The following is a 21712-nucleotide window of genomic DNA, read 5'->3' as shown; positions in this document are numbered from 1 at the left end:
AAATCTCATCTCATTTCACCCGGGGGGCTGAACACAAAGACGCACAAGCACGGGCAGGGGCGGGACCCGGCCCAGACGGGGGGGGGGGGGGGGGGGTTTCACACTGAAGGGGGCACAGACAATATTGCACTTTGAGCGTCCGGAGAAGGGCAGGAAACGTTAAAGACTTTGATGCCCTGATCTGTTCCCCTGGAGAACCATAAGGACTGAAGAGCCCCTCCCCGCCGCAGACGGGGAGCCAGGACTCCTGGGTTCTCTCCCCGGCTCTGGGCACAGGCTGAGTTGCCCACAGCCAAACTGGCTTTGCCACATGGCATGTCCAGCAGCCTAGGGCAGATCAGTCCCAGGGCTGGGCTAGCAGGGGGCTGCGAGTCGGGAGTGAGGGGCACCGGCAGAGCTGGGCTAGCAGGGGGCTGCGAGTCGGGAGTGAGGGGCACCGGCAGAGCTGGGCTAGCAGGGGGCTGCGAGTCGGGAGTGAGGGGCACCGGCAGAGCTGGGCTAGCAGGGGGCTGCGAGTCAGGAGTGAGGGGCACCGGCAGGGCTGGGGGGCTTGGTGCCACCCCCCAAGTACCCACCGTGGATGGGGGGAGGGGCGAGGGGTGCTGGGGGGTGTCCAAGACTCCATGGGGGGTTCTGGGTTGGGCGGATCAGGGCCCGTTTTGGGTCAGATCCGGGACATTCTGTGAATAAAACTTTCCTATAAAAATAGAGCCAGGCCTCGCTGGTGCAACCCAGGGGGCTCTGGCTGCAGCTGCCCCTAGCCGGGGTTCGGTGCTCAGGTCCCCGCCGGGCTCTTCCCTTCCTCGGCTGGGCCCCCAGCAGCCCCCGGGCCCCCCTCCAGCGCCCCCAGTTTGAGCTCCAAGCTCTCAGGGCTGGACTCGTTCTCCGAGCTGCATTCGCTCAGATCCGTGATCTCCAGCTCCGAGTCGGAGCCTGGATCCTCCTTGGGGCCCCCTGGAGGGCTCGACCCCCGGTCCCCCAGCGCCTCCCTCTCCCGCCCCACCGGCCCGTGGCCCTCGCCCCTCAGGGGCAGGGCGGCACCGTGGGGGGGCAGGCAAAGGCGTGGCACGGTCGCTGGGCCCAGGGCCCCCCTCTCGGCCCCCTCCCCCGCCAGCAGGGAGACGGGGGCCGGGAGCTGGGCCAGAGGGTTGGGGTAGAAATGGGGGGAGTAGAGGGAGGCGGGGAGCTTGGAGCTGCTGAGGGGGAAGGCGCCGGAGAGGTAGGGGTTAAAATTCCAGGGGTACTCGGGGAAGGGGGACGTCCTGCCGTAGGGGGCCAGCAAGGGGGGCTTCGAATAGCCGGAGACACCTGGGGGAAGAGAAGGGGAGACATGAGTGACCAGCCCCCACCTCAGACGGGAGGAGGAAAAATCAGCCCCCCCCCCCGCCTCCAGTATCCAAACCCGCCACCCCAGCTTCCCCTCCCCCCTCTGCACCAACGGGAGCCAGGACTCCTGGGTTCTCTCCCTGGCTAAGACATTGCGAGGGGAATGGGGTCCAAGGGTTACGGGGGAGGGGCTGGGAGCCAGGACTCCTGGGTTCTGTCCTCACCTATGGCTGACTCAGGCTCTTCACTGTGTGACATCCCCCACCCCCACGTGCAGGGGTAGCAGCCAGCCCTCCCATGAACCCCATGGGGAGGAAGGGGGGGCTCAGCCGCTCGTGGCCCGCCCAGCCTGGGGCCTGCCTGCGGGAGCGACTGTGAGGGGGGCAACTGAGCTGAGCCCCGACAAACTCATACCCCTGCGTCTGAGCAGCCGGGGCAGATGGGGGCTCTATGCCCCCCCATTTCCTCTGTCCCCCAGCTGAGGGGCCCCCTCCCCGCCCCGCGGCCCCGGCTCTCACCTGAGCCCAGGAAGGGGAGGGCCGAGTCCAGTCGCAGCTTCTCGCTCTCGGCCTGGCGCTCGAAGAGGGGGCTGCGTCCGGGGGGCCCCCCCAGGCGGGGGCTGGAGAAGAGGGACTGAAGGGTCTGGGGTGGGGGCAGAAAGAGGGCGTGAGGCCTGGACACCTCCCTGCCCGCCCCCACCAACGTGCCCCTCCCATCTCCCTGCCCCCCACCGGCGAGCAGCCCCCCGCTCGTACCTCGGGCGTGAGGGGCGGGCAGTCGGGGCCGTGCGCCCCCCCGGGGCAGGGGGCCAGCAGCAGGGGCGCGCTGCCCAGCTCCAGCAGCGGGTAATTCACCAGCACCACCTTGTTGAAGTTGAACTTGTAGGTGAAGCGTTTCCCCTTCGTCTTGTGCAGGATCCGCTTGTTGTAATAGTACCTGGGGGGGTCAGGGCGGGGGGGTCAGGGCCGCGCGTCCCCCCAGGAGCCACTGACCTGGACGGGGGGAGCTCCTGGTTCCCAGGGGCCCTGGGCCAGCGCCGGGGACAGCCCCCCGCCGACCCCCCTCCCCTGCTGAGCCGGGCCTCGGCGGAGGTTATTTCCCAGCCAGGGGGCGGGTCCGAGGCCCCCAGTAGCATTTAGCTGCTCATGAATATTTATAAGGGAGGCGGAGTCTCAGGGAGCCCGGCCGGCCGAAGTGAATCAACGCGCCATCAGGTCTCTGGTGGGGGGGGAGGGTGCAGGGCTGGACTCATCGCTACCCCCCCACCCCGCCCACCGTCCTGCTGACTCCACGCCCCAAACCATGGGGGGCTTCAAATAACCCCTCCCCTCCCCCGCTCATTTTACGTGTGGGGAAGCTGAGGCACGGCCCAGACGAATGCCTCAGCCTGGTCTCCCGTGGCTGAGAAAAGAACCCAGGAGTCCCGCCAACCCCCCCTTCGCTAGCTGGGAACTGTGGCTCGGGGGGGCTGGGGTGGGGAGACTCAGGAGGGGGCGCGCTCCGCAGGCAGGGCTGGCCCCAGTGCCCCAGGAGTGGGGGTGCTGAGCTGAGCCTGCACCGTCTCTTGTGCGTCTGGCTCTGTGCTCTGGGGGGCTGCCCCGGGGATCCCCCCCCAGCCCCTCACCTCAGCGCCCGGCTCAGCTTGTCGTAGTTCATGTGGGGCTTGCACTTGCGGACGCCCCACAGCCGCGCCACCTCGTCGGGGTCCTTGATCACGAACTCGCCGTAGTCGCCCTGCCAGGCGATCACGTCGTGGTACTCCTCCTTCTGCAGCAGCTCCAGGATGAAATGCCACAGCTGGATCTGCCGCGAGCCGGGGCTGGACTCGGGCTTGTAGGCCCAGTCGGGGAAGGCGAACCCTGCGGGGCAAGCGGACCCGTCAGCGCCCGGAACGCGCCCTTGGATAGCCTTGGTTTGGAGACGTGGCGCAGGGCGCCCGGGGCAGAGACGGGTCCCCCCAGCTGGGCGCCGGGGGAGGGGCAGCCCCACCCGGGCGCTCGGGGCAGCAGAGGGTTTGCCCGGTCCTGGGGCCATGGAGACCAGCCGGGTCCCCGCTTCCCACCCCTGCGCACAGGAGGGGGGCCGGATTTCCCCCGCCAGCCTGGCGCACGAGCGCCGGAGGTCCCCAGCCCACAGCTCCCCGAGCCCAGCTCCTCGGGACCAGATTTGGCGGGGGGAGGGGCCGAGGCGGCCCAGCTGCTGATTCCAGCCAGAGCCGCCCCACCCCCCACCCCAGCAATAGCCTGTTCCGCGCCCCCCCTGCGCGCTCCCTCCGCGATGTTCGGAACCCGTTTGGCTCCAGGCCCCGGGGATGGCGGGGGAAGTTTCCCCCTAGGGGGGGTCCTGGCCTGGGGGGGGCGGGCGGGTCCGAGGTCCCAGGGTTAGAGCAAAAAAAGCCGAGAAGGGCTGACGTCGCGGCGAGCCCCACCCCCACGGACTCCTGGGCCCCTGGGCTGGCTAGAGACACCGCGGGACTCCGGCCCGGGCAGGGCGGGGAAGCGAGTGTCTTCCAGCCCCTTGGCAGAGTTCGGCGTGGGGGTCCCTGCTGCCCCCCGCTGGAGGGGCTGAGCCGTGGGTGTGAAAGGCGGACAGGTGCACACAAGGCCGCGGGTGTCTGAGGAGGGATCCCGGCCTGGGGCAGGGCCAGGGTCCGTCCAGACCAGGGTCCTGTCTGCGGCCAGTGCCGGGTGCCCCAGAGGGAATGAACCGAATCGGGAACCATCCAGTGACCCACCCCCTGCGCCCATTCCCAGCGCCTGGCCGCCCCAGGCGTGTGAATGGAGAGACAGTACACGTGTGCCTGTGTGTGTAGCAATGTAGAGATGTGTGTGTGTGTGTGTAGCGCAATAGTGTCCCTGCGTGTGTGTCCCCCTGCGTGTGTGTCCCTGCGCGTGTGTCCCTGCGTGTGTGTGTCCCTGCGTGTCTGACTGGGGCGGTTCCTATCCCATGCGAATTTTGCAGATGGTTTGAAAAATGTTCCTTTTCCAAACTGAGACAAAATCACAAATATTTTCATGACCCAAGGAACGGAACCAAAGCCCGGCTGGGTCCACGGAACGTCCCGGGGGCTCAGCGCCCAGCGCGCTGCCGGGACCCGAAGCTTCCGGTCTCCGCTCCCCTGCCCGAGCTACCGGGGCCGACAGGGCGAGGCGGCGGGTTGGTTCCACTCAGCGTGGGACGGTCGGACCCTTTCACACCTTCTAGCCCCCCGGTGTTGCCAGTGGGGAGAAGTGTGGCCCCGAAACTTCCTGGTCTGTCCACAGAAATAAATACACAAAATCATCATAATTCACCAGACAGCTCTGAAGCCTTCCTGGCCTGCTTGCGTGTGTGTGTGTGTGTGTGTGAGAGAGAGAGAGAGACAGAGAGAGTCCTTAGGGACCCCCCCCATTACACGGATATACAGACACACCCTTGTATGGAGCCACGTAGCTCCGGACCGAGCCCGAGCTGCTGCCCAGCGGGGTCCCCGGTTGGTTTGGTGAGTTGTGTTTGCCCGTAGGAAGAACACGCAGAGCGCGTGTCACTATCACGCTCCAATTTGCCAAACTCTCTGTGAAAATTGTGGGTACAATTTGTGTGTGTGTGAGAGAGAGAGGATTTAATCACACTAGCTTCTACCCCCCCCCCTCGCCCCGTTGTCTGTTACCCACACGAGACAATTGTCTCTAGCAGCCAGGGGCTCTCAGACTCTCCAGACCCCTGTCCCCCCGGCGGGAGGCAGATTTGCCTTGCGCCCCCCCAGGTTTCGCCTCACTGAAACACTTTGCTCGCTTACAGACTTACAGGGGTGTCACCGCACGCGGGCACTGGCCGGCCGCCCCTTGCTCCCGGGGCCCCTGGAATGCCGAAGTGACGCGCTTGGCAGACGCCGGCCGGGCAGGGCGCGCAGAGCTTTGCGCGGACCCGGCTAGGGCTTGTCTTGTAGCCTGTTGTAAAACTCGGCAACCCTCGTGCTGAGCTGACGTACCCCGGGAAGAGCCCTGCGTACCCCCGGGGTACCTGGGCCCCTGGGTGGGCCCCGCGGGTACCTTACACGGCTCCTGGCTCCCTCTCAGTGCGCCCCTCCCCCAGGGCTCTGAGTGACTCCAGAGGGGCCGGGTGGGTCAGTCGCTCGTGGGGCTCATGGCTCGGCACTCGAGTTGCGGGGCTGTAAGGAGGCCGTCCCGCAGGCCCCTGGCCCGGATGCCTGACGAAGTGCCCAGAGCGCGGGGCTGGAAGCCCGGACTCCTGGGTTCTATTCTCAGCTCGGTTGCTCCGTGAACTCAGGCAAACCAGGTCCTGGCCTCGTGCCTCGGTTTCCCCAGCTGTAACATAGGGCGAGAGTGACCCCGGCTGAGCGCTGGTGCTGGGAGGCTCTGTGACAAAGGGGCTGGGGGCCCTTCCCCGGGGGCAGCTTTCAGCTCGGCCGGAGTCACAGACTCAGAACTATGGAGCTGGAAGGGGCCTTGAGAAGCCATCAGCACCCGGCCCCTGCGGTGAGGCCAGGCCAAGTAACCCCAGCCCAGCCCAGCCCAGCCGGGGTTTGGCCCCCTGCTCTCCAGCCCCCCAGTGACTCCCTTCAGGAGCTGGTTTTTCCTACTGTCCAACGGAACCGCCCCAGCTGCGGATTGCGCCCAGCGTGGAGCAGACCCGAGCCCCGTCCTGGGTGTAACCGGCCCTTCTCACCCAGCTCCCTTCACTCTCCCCGCGCAGGACGAGCCAGGCCAGGGGGGTAACCTGCCGCCTGGCTCAGGGGCTCTGAACCGCCCCCCGGGTTTGTCGCTCTCCTCTGCCCAGCTCTTCCCTAAAGCGCTGCCCAGACCGGACGCAGCACCCGGCTCAGGCTCCCCAGGGCCGCGCCGTACAGGACACGACGTCCCGGGTCTGACACTTTCCCCACAATGTTCCTGGCTTTTGTCTCAACGGCCTCAAAGTCAGGGTGTGACCCGCCCCGGCCCCGGCCCCGGCCCCGGCCCCTTTCCGCAGCGCGCCCTCCCCAGCCAGTCTGCGGCCGGCTCGCACCTGTCACGGCCGCTCACACCGGAGCAGAGCCCGTGCGTGGCCGGTCCGAAAGCCCCAGCCGCCGAGCTGGAGAAGCCCCTCTCAGTATCCACACCGGGCGTTACACTGGGCTATACGGGGGTAACGTAGCAGGATCATTACACCGGTGCGCTGCTTCCGGAGCTAGCCTGGCTTAGAAACCCCCGGCTCCCCGCAGCCTCCAGCCCCGTCGATCCCGCTGGCCGAGCCCTGGGCTTGATTTCCAGCTCGGGCAGGGCGGCTGTGGCCAGGTCGGTCCGAGAGCAGGTGGGGGAGGGGAGCAAGCCGGGGCATCTCTCTCCGGCCAGGACGAGTCTCGCCTCTCTAGCCAGGTCTCTGGAATTACCGGGACGTGTTAACCGGGCTCTGGGGCTGGCTCACGGGGCCACCAAGGCTCCGCGCTCCGCTGTGGCCTGGGACATTTAGCCCCAAGAGAAGGCCGGTCACCTGGCTGGGGGTCACGTTCATGCCCCGTTTGTAAATTACACTCACGCTGCGTTTCCGGGCCCTGCCCCCAGCTGTGCGGAGAGGTGTGTGGACGCTGCCGGGGCCGGCCCCACCCGGCCATAAGCCGCCCCTCCAGCGACGCCGGCTGGGCTGACAGCGCGATTCTTCCGGCGCCCCGGCAGTGTCCACAGCGGGGCTCAGGGGGTGAATCTCTCCCGGCCCTGAGTGTCCGAGCTCGGGCGAGCTGCGAGCTCCTAGGCTGGGTTCTCTCGGCCCGGCTCTGGGCCTGGCGCAAGGTGTCCGCGGGACTGCAGAGAAAAGCTGAATCTGGCCGCTAATGAGCCAGGCTGGGGGCCCGGGGGCCGCGCCTCCGAAGCGGCGTCCGGCGGGGAAAGGCAGCGGCTTCCATGGGCCGGGCTGCCCCGCAGCCCCCAGCCCCAGAGACCCGCTCCGCCCCCGGGGCGGCTCAGCGCTGCGGCGCCTGCAGCCCGGGTGTGCGTGAGAGAGGACCTGCGTGTGTTTGCGTCTGTGTGTAACATGGAGAGAGGTGTACAGCGCGTGTGTAAATCACACACACACCCCCACGAACCCACCTTCCCAGATACACATGCCTATACCGCCCACATCGAGGTGTGTCCGCTGTATGTCTATCCACACACGCGCAATGGCAGGCTAGACGGGCCAGCCGCTCTGGGGTAATCAGCCGAGGGGACACACCCTGGGGGGCGCAGGGGTCTCCCGAGGGACCTCATCTCCTCTGGGGACTTGCCCCGGTTTGCACCATGACAAGCGGAGTCAGCGCAAACTGCCCTGTCCTGCAGCCAGCGACGTGCTCCCCTAGCCCCGTGCGGGGCAGCTGACCCGTGTGGACACCGGGGACGTTCCAGTTGATTGACTGGATAATGCGATGGGCGCAGTGGGCAGGTTCCCACGGGTCAGTAACCGGGTATTGACCCTGGCGGTTTGGGTCTGGGTTTGTCAGCGAGTCCTTCCGAAGTGAGGTGAAATCTGGGGGCGCACGGGACACCTCAGCCTCTCGAAAGGGGGACAGGTGTCCGGCAAGGCGCCAGCCACTGGCCAGACCCTCCCGGGCAGCTTTGTCCAACCTGCTCTGGAACCTCCAGCCACGGGACCCCCGCCCCGGCGCCCGGCCCGGCCCGGCCCCTCTTCTGCTCTCTGCAGATGCGCTGCGTAAGGACCAGGTGTGAGTGGGTGTCACGGCGGGGACGAGCCAGCCCAGCCGTCATGGCCACAGGCGTGGGGCGAGGCTGCCTGGGCGTGTTACTGTCCTGGGAGAGGTCACTACGGGACGGGGCCCTGAAGAGTCGCGGCCAGGGCCCCAGGGTTCAGCCCCTCCACGGCCCGGCCGGCCCAGCCCGCTTTGTTATTTAACCAACAACTGGAAACTGATTCGTCTTCCCAAAAACCCGCTTAGGTCTCCCGGGGAGTCAGAGCCCGCAGCCGGACCGGGCCGCGCCGGTGGGTGATCTCAAGTGTGCGTGTGTGGGCAGGCGTGTGTGTACGTGTGTATGTGTGTGCGTGTGTGTACGTGTGTGGGCAGGGGTGTGTGTACGTGTGTGTACGTGTGCATGTGTGTGCGTGTGTGTACGTGTGCGGGCAGGGGTGCGTGTGTGTGTGCGTGTGCGTGTGTGTGCGTGCGTGTGTGCGTGTGTGTACGTGTGTGTGCATGTGTGTGCGTGTGTGGGCAGGGGTGTCTGTGCGTGTGTGTAGAGAGCTGGCTCTAGCTCGCTGTGTATTTCTCGGTCTGTGTGTAAATGTCTGTAGTGCGAGGATACACATCTATAACGTAGCTATCAACACACATGCTGTTTGTGAGTGTGTGTGTGTGTCTGTAAACATACAAACAGACGGCATGACAGCTATGTGTCCATGTCAATTCACATGCTACAATACACACACAGAGCAGGATGGATGGGTAAAGGGGGTGTCTGGGGATGGAGTGGTAAAGGGGGGTCTGGGGAGGGATGGAGGGGTAAAGGGGGGTCTGGGGAGGGAGGGGTGGGTAAAGGGGGGGTCTGGGGAGGGATGGAGGGGTAAAGGGGGGTCTGGGGAGGGATGGAGGGGTAAAGGGGGGTCTGGGGAAGGACAGACAGAATCACAAACTCCAACAGCCAAGTGCTAAGTCAGATTTTCAGATGCGGCTCTCATCACACGATGCCACCCCGCAACCCAACGGGCCCGGCGGCCGGGCTGGGGTGGGAGATTTTTTCCCTATGTGCTGAACATCTGAAGGGATGAAATGAAGAGTTTAAAGCTCTCCGGGAGCTGGGGGGAGGACCCCCCCGCATTGGGCCCCCGGGGCTGAGGGACCCCCAGTCTCCCCTTTCCTGGGTCCAGTGCCCCGCTCTTTGGAGCCTGGGGCCGTTTGGGGGTGCGGGATGGGCCCGGTCCCTGTCAGCTGCCTGCTCGGGCGAGGGGCGGAGGCGGAGGTGGGGAGGGGAAGGAGGGTCCTTACCTGGAGCCCAGAGGGCCGGCACCGGGGAGGTGAGCAGTAGATCCGACACGCAGTTACAGTCCATACTGGGCAGAGGTGAGACCTGCAGGAGGGGAGGGGGAGAGCGAATGAGCGAGGTGGAGAGACAGAGAAATAGGAAAGAGAAAAAGAGTGAAAAGACAGAGAAAGGGGGCTAGAGAATGGGTGGCTAAGGAGGAAAAAGGAGAGAAAGAGAGAATGGGTAAGAAACAAAAAGAAAGGGAGTGAAACAGAAAACGAGAAGATACGTGAAAAGACAGCGAGGGAAGGACGGCATCAGTAAGGTAGGGAAAGAAAGAAAGAAAGAAAGAAAGAAAGAAAGAAAGAAAGAAAGGCGCGGGGGGGGGAGGGGCAGGCAGGAGGCCCCGGTGAGGGGCGCTCTCAGAACTTTGGTCTCTCGCCGGGAAGTTTCCTGCTTCCGCGGCCATGGAGCCCCCACCCCGAACCCCACAGAGGGGCCGGCTCACAGGGCAGAAAGCGGGGACCCCTTTCCATTCGGGGGGGGGATTTAAAAGACCCCCGCCCCCTTCATCCCAGGGGTCATTGGATTTGTGGTTCTGGGACCCCCCTGGCCCCTGTGCAGCCCCAAAGTGAACCCCAATTACTCCCATGTGGGGGCAGGAACAAGGATCGCCATGAATTTCCCCAACTCCTCAGTAGTGAATCATTTCCAAGGGACCAGAACCAAACGCAGCAGGTCCCCGACTCGGAGAGAGCCCCTCCTGGGCCCCCCCGGCTGCCCCCGTCCCCCCAGACTCCCCAGTCCCCCCCCCAATCCCCTTCGCTCACCAGCCATATTTTACAATGTAAACTTCAAACAGAAGGGGGGGGGTCTGGGCCAGGGGTTTTATTGCCACAGAGATTAACCCAGCTCGTTAATTAGAGCAAAGACACTTCCTCCCCCATCACCCTCTCCCCAAAACTTCTTCCCCCAGTAGACACCCCCTGCCTGCCATCTTCTGTGTCTTAAATCAGGAATCTCGCTCCCCAAGCCCCCACTTATACTCAGCACCCCCACCAACCCCAACCCCTCATTGTACCAGCACCCCCATATTCCCCTCCACCAACCCCCCACTCCTGGATCCCCCCACTCCATATCTAGCTGTTTCGTTGAGTTTTAGGCAGGATTAAGAACCACCCAAACACACACCCCAGCATCCCCCATAGACCCCCCCACCTCTGCCTGGCCCAATATACCCCAACTCATCTCTTCCCCATTTCCTTTCCTCCAAACCTCTCCCCTGCCCCACACATACCCTGAGATCCCAAATCTGTCCCTCCTCCACCCCTTCCCCAATGTCCCGACACCCACACTCGGACCCTCCTCCACCCTGACCCCCAACCTCCCCCCAAACCCTGACACCCCCATTCTGCCCCTTCTCCACCCTGACCCCCAACCTCCCCCCAATACCCAGCCACCCCCATTCTGCCCCCTCTCCACCCCGACCCCCAACATACACCCCAATTCTGCCCCCTCTTCCCGCCCAGTTTTCTATCTGTATCTGGGCAGGACACATCCCCCCCCACCCATCCTCCCGGGGCGCAGACCGCGGCCGGGGATAATTACCGCTGCCGCGCAGGTGCCGGGCGCCTGTCAGCCGGGCGGGGCCGCTGCATTCTCCATGGCTTCGCCCCCCGAGCCAGAGAGAGGCGAGTTCCCTCCTCCGCTGGCTCCGCCGCGCTCCCCCCTTCCAGCCCCTCTGCCTCGCCTCTGCCACCCCCCCCCCCAGCCTCTATCGCCCCGTCCCCATCAGCGCTGGATGGCTCCGTCTGTCTCCACACCCCCTCTACCTATCCATCCCCAGACACCCCCCTTCTATCTATCTATCTATCTATCTATCTATCTATCCCCAGACACCCCCTTCTATCTATCTATCTATCTATCTATATATCTATCTATCTATCCCCAGACACCCCTTCTATCTATCTATCTATCTATCTATCTATCTATCTATCTATCTATCTATCTATCTATCTATCTATCCCCACACCCTCCCCCATCTATCTGTCCCCATCCACCCCCTCTATCTATCTATCCCCAGACACCCCCTCTATCTATCCCCATCAACTCTTTCTTTATTTTCCCAGCCCCCCGCCCCCCCGGATTGGGTCGGGGTCGCTGGGGACCCGGCTGGCCGGGCTCGGAGCGTCTCTCCCAGGCTCTCAGCAGCTGTGTGAAGCGGCCGGGCCTGGCAGCCACTTACTTTGTCTTCATTAACTCTGAACAAGCGCGTGTATTTCCTCCAACTGCTCCCCCCCCCCGCAGTCCCTGCAGCTGGGGGGGGGGGGGCAGAGACAGACCCACTCGCTACAGCGGGGAATGGAAACGTGGCCAGGCCGCTGCGTGACTTTGGGCAGGAGACAGAAAGTGACACTGGGAATAAAGACAAATGTTGTTCGACCCTCGGGTGCCGCGGGAGGTGGGGATGGGCCGGGCGGGGGGGGCGGTCACGCCCAGGTCCAGCGGGTCAGGGGGCCGCGTGCACACACCCCAACACACACACACCCCAACACCCCCCCCTACACTTATACATCCCAACACTCCCCAGCACACACATCCTAACACACACACACATACACACCAACACACACACATCCCAACACCCCCCAGCACACACACATCCCAGCACACACATCCTAACACACACCCCAACACACACCCCCGACACACACACCCCAACACACACACACCCCAACACACACCCCTACACTTATACATCCCAACACTCCCCAGCACACACATCCCAGCACACACATCCTAACACACACACACATACACACCAACACACACACATCCCAACACCCCCCAGCACACACACATCCCAAAACACACATCCTAACACACACCCCAACACACACCCCCGACACACACACCCCAACACACACACACCCCAACACACCCCCCTACACTTATACATCCCAACACTCCCCAGCACACACATCCCAGCACACACATCCTAACACACACCCCAACACACACCCCCGACACACACACATCCCAACACCCCCCAGCACACACACACCCCAACACACACACCTACACTTATACATCCCAACATCCCCCAGCACACACATCCCAACACACACACACCCCAACACCCCCCAGCACACACACACACACCCCAACACACACACACCCCAGCACACACACACACATCCTAACACACACATCCCAACACACACACCTACACTTATACATCCCAACACCCCCCAGCACACACACACACATCCTAACACACACACCCCAACACACACACACCCCAGCACACACACACACATCCCAACACCCCCCAGCACACACATCCCAGCACACACACACCCCAACACACACACATCCCAACACACACACCTACACTTATACATCCCAACACTCCCCAGCACACACATCCCAGCACACACACCCCAACACACACACATCCCAACACCCCCCAGCACACACACATCCCAGCACACACACACACACACCCCAACACACACACATCCTAACACACACATCCCAACACACACACATCCCAACACACACCCCTACACTTATACATCCCAACACCCCCCAGCACACACACCCCAACACCCCCCAGCACACACACACACCAACACACACACACATCCCAACACACACACACACCTACACTTATACATCCCAACACCCCCCAGCACACACACCCCAACACCCCCCAGCACACACATCCCAACACACACACACACATCCTAACACACACACCCCAACACACACCCCCGACACACACCCCCCGACAGACACCAACACACAACACACACACACCAACACACACACATCCTAACACACACACCTACACTTATACATCCCAACACCCCCCAGCACACACACACACACCCCAACACACACACACCCCAGCACGCACACACACATCCTAACACACACATCCCAACACACACACCTACACTTATACATCCCAACACCCCCCAGCACACACATCCCAACACACACACACCCCAACACCCCCAGCACACACACACACACATCCTAACACACACACCCCAACACACACACCCCCCAGCACACACACACACATCCTAACACACACATCCCAACACACACACATCCCAACACCCCCCAGCACACACATCCCAGCACACACACACACACACACACACCCCAACACACACACATCCCAACACACACACCTACACTTATACATCCCAACACCCCCCAGCACACACATCCCAGCACACACACACACACACACACATCCCAACACACACACATCCCAACACCCCCCAGCACACACACATCCCAGCACACACACACACACACCCCAACACATACACATCCTAACACACACATCCCAACACACACACATCCCAACACACACCCCTACACTTATACATCCCAACACCCCCCAGCACACACATCCCAACACACACACACCCCAACACCCCCAGCACACACATCCTAACACACACACCTACACTTATACATCCCAACACACACATCCTAACACACACACACATACACACCAACACACACACACCCCAACACACACCCCCGACACACACACCCCGACAGACACCAACACACAACACACACACACCAACACACACACATCCTAACACACACACACCTACACTTATACATCCCAACACCCCCCAGCACACACATCCCAACACACGAACACGCACACATCCTAACACACACACCCCAACAGACACCAACACACACCGGACACACACATGGTGTAAATTGTCGTTGCTCCAGTCACTTCACTTGAGCTCCCGCAACGCACACTAGTTCGGGAGCTCTCCGCTGGGGGGGGCGTGTGCACGCTCGCACACCTGATAGTGTCTGCACATCTCTCAGAAACACACCCCCAGAGTGGATTTCTAATGTTGTAAGTAGTTTGATAAACACGTGTCTCTACACACTCAGCCCACACCCAGGCACACACCAGTGCGTCCTCACTCAGCTACGTACACAACAAACACACTCACACAGGCCGGGTGTGTACAGAACAGCCCGGCGCTGGTGTCCGCAGGTGACTAGGAACAAGCACACACGTAGAAAGCACCAGGCAGGTTGTGTCTCACACGCGGGCACGAGCACTCACGCTCACCAAGGTGTGTGTGGGGGGGTAAGTAGAAACAGAGCCTTGGAGGACACAGTGATGGGAAAAGAAGGTTATGGGGGTACAGAGCTAGTTACCGGGGTGCGTAGAGCTAGATAGATCGAGGTGGGGTGGATGAGGATAGATAGAGGGTGTACAGAGGTAGGGAGGGAGGGTGGTGTACAGAAGGTGGTAGGTAGAGGGGGGTGTACAGAGGGAGGAAGGGGTAAGGAGGGGGGTACAGAGGGGGTGTACAGAGGGAGGTAGGGGGTGTATGGAGGGGATACAGAGGGAGGGGTGTGTGCAGAGGGGGGTACAGAGCGGGGTACAGAGGGAGGAAGGGGTACGGAGGGGGGTACGGAGGGGTACAGAGGGAGGAAGGGATACAGAGGGGGGTACAGAGGGGGGTGTACAGAGGGGAGGAAGGGGTACGGAGGGGGGTACGGAGGGGGGTACAGAGGGAGGAAGGGGTCCGGAGGGGGTTACGGAGGGGGTACAGAGAGAGAAAGGGGTACGTAGGGGGTACAGAGGGAGGAGGGAGTACAGAGGGGGGCACGGAGGGGGGTACGGAGGGGTACAGAGGGAGGAAGGGGTACGGAGGGGGTACAGAGGGAGGAGGGAGTACAGAGGGGGTACAGAGGGAGGAAGGGGTACGGAGGGGGGACGGAGGGAGGAGGGAGTACAGAGGGGGTACGGAGGGAGGAAAGGGTACGGAGGAGGTACGGAGGGGGGTACAGAGGGAGGTACAGAGGGAGGAAGGGGTACGGAGGGGGTACGGAGGGGGATACAGAGGGAGGAAGGGGTAGGGAGGGGGTACAGAGGGAGGAGGGAGTACAGAGGGGGGCACGGAGGGGGTACGGAGGGGGTACAGAGGGAGGAAGGGGTACGGAGGGGGGACGGAGGGGGTACAGAGGGGGGAAGGGGTACGGAGGGGGGTACGGAGGGGGGTACAGAGGGAGGAAGGGGTACGGAGGGGGTACAGAGGGAGGAAGGGGTACGGAGGGGTACGGAGGGAGGAGGGAGTACAGAGGGGGGCACGGAGGGGGGTACGGAGGGGTACAGAGGGAGGAAGGGGTACGGAGGGGGTACAGAGGGAGGAGGGAGTACAGAGGGGGTACAGAGGGAGGAAGGGGTACGGAGGGGGGACGGAGGGAGGAGGGAGTACAGAGGGGGTACGGAGGGAGGAAAGGGTACGGAGGACGTACGGAGGGGGGTACAGAGGGAGGTACAGAGGGAGGAAGGGGTACGGAGGGGGTACGGAGGGGGATACAGAGGGAGGAAGGGGTAGGGAGGGGGTACAGAGGGAGGAGGGAGTACAGAGGGGGGCACGGAGGGGGTACGGAGGGGGTACAGAGGGAGGAAGGGGTACGGAGGGGGTACGGAGGGGGGACGGAGGGAGGAAGGGGTACGGAGGGGGTACAGAGGGAGGAAGGGGTACGGAGGGGTACGGAGGGAGGAGGGAGTACGGAGGGGGCACGGAGGGAGGAAGGGGTACGGAGGGGTACAGGGGGGCGAGGCAGTGGCCATGTACGGGGACGGACGGGCTGACCCGTCTCACGGGAGTCTCTGTCTCGGCGCCAGGGACAGCTCCGTGCCGTGGGGGGACCGCCGAGCGCTCGCCCCCCCCCGCCAGCCGTGGGCTCGGCTCCCCCCGCCCCCCTTGGGTTGCAGTAAATTTCCGTTTGATTGGGGCGGCACTGCGTTTTCACAATCAAAGAGGAAGCTGCCAGCCGCATGGCCCCAGGAGCCGGGCCCAGATGAGAGGCCGGATCATTTCCTTGTTAGTTTTGATTTCGGTTACCGACGCTTTCAACTTCCCGGCTACCTCCTGGAGAAACGTTATAACAAGTAGCTCAGGGAATTCCCCCTCCCCCCGCCTGCTGTCTCCCCCTCCCGCTCCCCTCCGCGTCAAGCCCAAAGCCTCACCCGCCCCCCAAAAAAGAGAGACGGGAGCGCGCCCCCGCCCGCCACCAGCTCCCCCCCCCGCGGGGCCCCGAGCCTGCGAGGTCACTGTTCGTGTTACAGAGACTGTTAAAAAACAGAGCGGCGGGGGGGTGGGGGGGCAGAGACCCAGGTTCCCCCCAGCTCTGACTTCTCTGTTTGTCTTTCCGGAGAGCGGGCCGCGCACTTCGCCATCGTCCGGATCGACACACACCCCTGCCTGTGCACACACGGAGCTCTGGGCACGCGTGTCTGTGTGCGCGTGTGTGTGTGTGTGCTCCAAACCCACCTTCTCCTGGACACAGATATACACACGCACGGTGGACACAGACACACACACAGACACATAGAAATGCACAACTCTGTCTAGAGACACCTTCGCACAAGTAAACACACTCACGCGCGCACACGCGCACACACACGTGCGCACACACACGCTTTGCCGCGCGCTGCTCTTCGCAGGGCCGGGCCCGGGCAGAGGCCGGGCGCTCCCGGCGGGGCAGGCGAGGGAGCCGGGGGGGTTTAGTTATTTTTCACTCGAGCAGGGTCGCCCCCCTCCCCCGCCGTCGAGGCTGTAAATTATTCATTGTCATTAATTATCGATCGGGATCCGGCGGCGGCGTTGGCGGGATGAGCCGGGCTCGGCGGCTTCTCTCATTGTTTTGTAACCCGGGGCTAAAAGCGGGGGGCGGGGGCAGCGCGGCCCCTTTCCAGCCCGGCTGCGCGCAGCCCCGGGCCCGCCCCGTCGCCCAGGTCCGGGCGGGCTCGGCGGGATCGATGCGGATCGATGCGGAGCCAGGAAACTAATCGTCAGCGAGGCGCTTTGATCTGAGCCTTCAGATCCCGATTCAAACGCCGGCTCCTAACGAGGCCGCCGGGGCCGCCGAGCGGGGCCGGCCCTAAACGCCCGGCAGAGCTTTCAAGCGGCGCGGGGGGGGCACGTTCCCCAACGAGGCAGGGCCCCGGCCGCGAACCAGCGCCCTGCCGCCGCCTCCCGGTCTTTGCAGCGGGCCAAAGCGGGGGTGGGGGATGGTTTTGGGGCGCGCGGGCAGGAAACAGTCGCCCGGGGGGGGGTCTGAGCTGGGAGGGGGGCGGAGGCCTGGCTCTGTGCGGGCTGCGGGCACTGTGCGGGGTGAGGCGCGCGCAGCTCCTGACCCGGGCCAAACACCGCGCGCGACACTTTGCTCGCCCCGGCCCGCGCGGAAGGCGAGGGACCATGGCCGGGGAGCCAGCGGGCGCCCGTGGCTGGAGGCGGAGGGACTCACGGACTGGGGCGGGACGGGCATTGCTCGATGAGGTGTGGGGCCGGGTGCGGGGCACGGGTCTGGGGCAGCGCAGAGCTCTGGGGGTGTCTGGGGGGCCCGGACCGTGCGGGTGGGTGGCCGGCGGGGGACTTGTGACACTAGCCATGGCCACGCGGCCCGATGGCTCTTTAGCAGTTCGCTGGGCATTTATTAGCCACGCTCATTACCGGTGGCCGGGAGTCTGACGGTGGTTTTCTCTTCTGCGCCCCGGCTCGTTACTGGCCATTCCCCGAGGGGCTGCTCCTTCTCGGGCCGCGTCTGCCCGGGCCTTCCCCGCAGGGAGGGGATTCTCTCCTCGGCGTGTCTCCGGGGAGAAAGGGCCGCTCGCGTTTCGGCTTCACGCTCCTGCCTGCCAGGTCTCACTCGCCCGCCGGAGCAAAGCGTCCAAAGGGATCATTTCTAGCCCCCCCGCCCCGCCCCGCCCCCAGCCCAGCCCAGCCCTTCCCCCCCTTGCTCCCGGCCGCTGGGGTTCGTTGCTCCCCAAAGGCTAAAGAGCATCCGCCGCGTGCCCGGCGCTCGCGCTGTTGGGCGAAACTTCTCTCAATGCGCAGAAACACGCGGCGGGCGGGGCCGACCAGTCGGGTACAATGTATATTGACCATGTAGGTAGAGACAGAGACAGACCCCCACCCCCGCGCCCGAGAGAGAGGGAGGGGGCCTGGTGTGTCTTGCTGAGCGGTGAGATAGCTCGGAAAGAGCGAGTCTCTGTTCTACACACCGCCGCCCGTCATCCCGCCGCTGTTATTATGGACCTAGCGTGTACGATGTTATCTGCTGTACCGCGCCTACACTTGGGGGAGAGGGAGAGAGAGAGAAAGTGTCTCTTCCCTATGGGTTGTAAATCTCCACCTGTAACCCACGTATCTTATCACGGATGCAATGTATTTTGTATATAAAATATGTGCATGGGGGGGTGTCTATAATTATCGACCGTCTCGCTCACAGGGAACGCGCACCGGTCCGCCATTGTACCGTCCCCACGTGTCCGCACACAGGTGTGTCCCTGGAGTGCTCGCAAGGCACATCGGCGATATCTATGCCTGGGACACAATTTACAGGACTAACTTGTGGTAGATACAAATGACCCCGTGACTGTGGCCGATGATTGAAATTAACTCGACAGGTTCTATATGGTCAACGAGGTCTGGGATTTACACGAGCTGTGCCGTGTCCCCGCTGTCCGTGCACGACGGGACGTGTATCACAGTGTCCACACACGCTTCGCAAATCATGGGCCCTAACGATACCCGCGGAGAAACCCTGACTTCCCTGGCTAGCTACAAGAGAATGTAATGTGTATTGATGATATTTAGGACGTTGTACACTTTGATACCTAGCAATCGATGTCATTTCATGATCTCTGACAGTATTTACATTAAGTATGAATATTGTATTAAACACACCCATGCAGAGAAAATATTGTATATAGAGATATGAGCTGTATAAAATACACACACATAGATCAAATATTCCATAGATAGATAGATAGAAGGGGTGGATGGGGATAGATAGATAGATAGATAGATAGATAGATAGATAGATAGATAGATAGATAGATAGAAGGGGTGGATGGGGATAGATAGATAGATAGATAGATAGATAGATAGATAGAAGGGGTGGATGGGGATAGATAGATAGATAGATAGATAGATAGATAGATAGATAGAAGGGGTGTCTGGGGATAGATGGATAGAGAGATAGAAGGGGTGGATGGGGATAGATAGAGGGGGTGGATGGGGATAGATAGATAGATAGATAGATAGATAGAGGGGGTGGATGGGGATAGATAGATAGATAGATAGATAGATAGAAGGGGTGTCTGGGGATAGATGGATAGAGAGATAGAAGGGGTGGATGGGGATAGATAGATAGAGGGGGTATATGGGGGGATAGATAGAGAGATAGAAGGGGTGGATGGGGATAGATAGATAGAGAGAGAGATAGAAGGGGGTGGATGGGGATGGATAGATAGAGGGGGTGGATGGGGATAGATAGATAGAGGGGGTATATGGGGGGATAGATAGATAGATAGAGGGGGTGTCTGGGGATAGATGGATAGAGAGATAGAAGGGGTGGATGGGGATAGATAGATAGAGGGGGTATATGGGGGGATAGATAGAGAGATAGAAGGGGTGGATGGGGATAGATAGATAGAGAGATAGAAGGGGGTGGATGGGGATGGATAGATAGAGGGGGTGGATGGGGATAGATAGATAGAGGGGGTATATGGGGGGATAGATAGATAGATAGAGGGGGTGTCTGGGGATAGATGGATAGAGAGATAGAAGGGGTGGATGGGGATAGATAGATAGAGGGGGTATATGGGGGGATAGATAGATAGATAGAGGGGGTGGCTGGGGATAGATGGATAGATAGATAGAGGGGGTATATGGGGGGATAGATAGATAGAGGGGGTGGCTGGGGATAGATGGATAGATAGATAGAGGGGGTGGATGGGGATAGATAGATAGAGGGGGTATATGGGGGGATAGATAGATAGAGGGGGTGGCTGGGGATAGATGGATAGATAGATAGAGGGGGTGGATGGGGATAGATAGATAGAGGGGGTATATGGGGGGATAGATAGATAGAGGGGGTGGCTGGGGATAGATAGATAGAGGGGGTATATGGGGGGATAGATAGATAGAGGGGGTGGCTGGGGATAGATAGATAGAGGGGGTATATGGGGGGATAGATAGATAGAGGGGGTATATGGGGATAGATGGATAGATAGATAGAGGGGGTGGATGGGGATAGATAGATAGAGGGGGTATATGGGGGGATAGATAGATAGAGGGGGTGGCTGGGGATAGATAGAGATGCCCTATTAAATATGATACACTTTGGAAACAGTACGTAGAGTATGTCAGAGATCTTCATGATATGACTTAGATTGCTGGAGATCAAAGTACACTATATGACCCGTTAATGGCTAGTAAACACACACAGACAGACAGACACACACACAGACAAATCCAAAGGGCTTTTCAGCTCCTCAGTCGTTGCTAACCCGATACATTTTTACGCTCCCCAGTCGAGTTTCAATCGACTCAATCGCCAGCTAAGTTCTTTGCATTTCCCCTGAAGTCCTCACAGAATCGGGTGGTTTAAAAAGGAGGGAAACAAAACAGAGCAACCGAGCCCCCCGTCCCCCGCCCCAACCCGTGGGCGGACTCGGCGTGGTTCGGTTTCAGGGTTCGGGCAGAAGCGGGTACAAAGAAACCAGATTTTCTGCTCGCGCTCAGGCTTGTGTCCAGAGGAATGGCGGGGAGTCAATGGAAGCTAAGGGAGCGTCTCTCTCGGGTGACCAGCCAAGCCACTGTCAGGCTCCGGGCTAAAGCGGGGGGCTGGGGGGGGTTGTATCCCCGGCCCCCTCCCGCTGCGGGGACAGAGCGCCGCGCTGGGAAGGAGCAGACGGCCAAGGTGCCGAGCCTGTTCACACAATCTTCTGAGCCGAAATTAAAATTGATTTCTCTTTTTTCTTTCTTTTTTAAATCATATTTTAGCGCCTCTTTCTTGCACAGGCGGGGCGCGGGGAGGCGAGGCCAGGGGGGCTGTCCCCGGGAGCGGGCCGGGCAATGGGCGGAGGGCCGGGAAGGGTCAGTCCAGCCCCACGCTGCACCCCAGAGAGCAGGGCAGGAGCCCCCTGAGTCCCGCGCTCCCCCGCAAACCCGGCACCTTGTCTCCTGGGCCCAATAGCTCCCCGGCCCCCGATCTACCAGCGTCAAAGGAACCAGCCGCTGAATCTCGGGCTGCTGCGCTCCACGGATTTTAAATCATACAAATAGCGGAATTCCAGCTAAAGACGGGCCTTTAGTAACACGAATAAACGAAATTAGAAGCGCCTTTGTAATCTATCCGCGTGCACCCCTCCACCATCGACCTACCCCCCATGCCCCCCCAGCCATCCCCACACACCCCTCTATCTATCGATCTAATCTCTCTACCCATCTATCCCCACACGCCCGCCCATCCATCTCGCTATCTATCCCCATACACCCCTCTATCTAATCTAATTTATCTATCTACCTATCCCTACCCTGATCACAGCTAACCCAGAACCTGGCTCTTCCCGGGGCTGCGTGGGAGACCCTCCA

The 21712-nt window shown here is 61.7% G+C and overlaps 1 protein-coding gene across 3 annotated transcripts in view; it reads right to left on the bottom strand.

Moving 5' to 3' along the window:
* Positions 1 to 631: 631 nt before the first annotated feature.
* Positions 632 to 21712, bottom strand: part of ERFL (ETS repressor factor like) — a 33393-nt gene continuing 12312 nt past the window's right edge. The window contains exons 1-6 of one of the 3 annotated variants that reach the window (XM_074938625.1): positions 10857 to 10953; positions 9272 to 9353; positions 2951 to 3185; positions 2082 to 2262; positions 1845 to 1968; positions 632 to 1308 (exon numbers count right to left, since the gene is read on the bottom strand). In XM_074938625.1, coding sequence (XP_074794726.1) covers positions 776 to 1308; positions 1845 to 1968; positions 2082 to 2262; positions 2951 to 3185; positions 9272 to 9335 — 1137 coding nt within the window. In that variant the 5' untranslated portion in view covers positions 9336 to 9353; positions 10857 to 10953 and the 3' untranslated portion in view covers positions 632 to 775. Of the gene's footprint in view, positions 1309 to 1844; positions 1969 to 2081; positions 2263 to 2950; positions 3186 to 9271; positions 9455 to 10856; positions 10954 to 21712 lie in introns of those variants that run through there. The other 2 variants (XM_074938627.1, XM_074938628.1) reach the window with 2 other exon arrangements.

Source organism: Natator depressus, chromosome 24, assembly GCF_965152275.1.
Source record: "Natator depressus isolate rNatDep1 chromosome 24, rNatDep2.hap1, whole genome shotgun sequence".
Taxonomy (NCBI): Eukaryota; Metazoa; Chordata; order Testudines; family Cheloniidae; genus Natator; species Natator depressus.
Note: the sequence above shows the minus strand (reverse complement) of the source record. Positions and strands in the feature narration are given on the sequence as shown.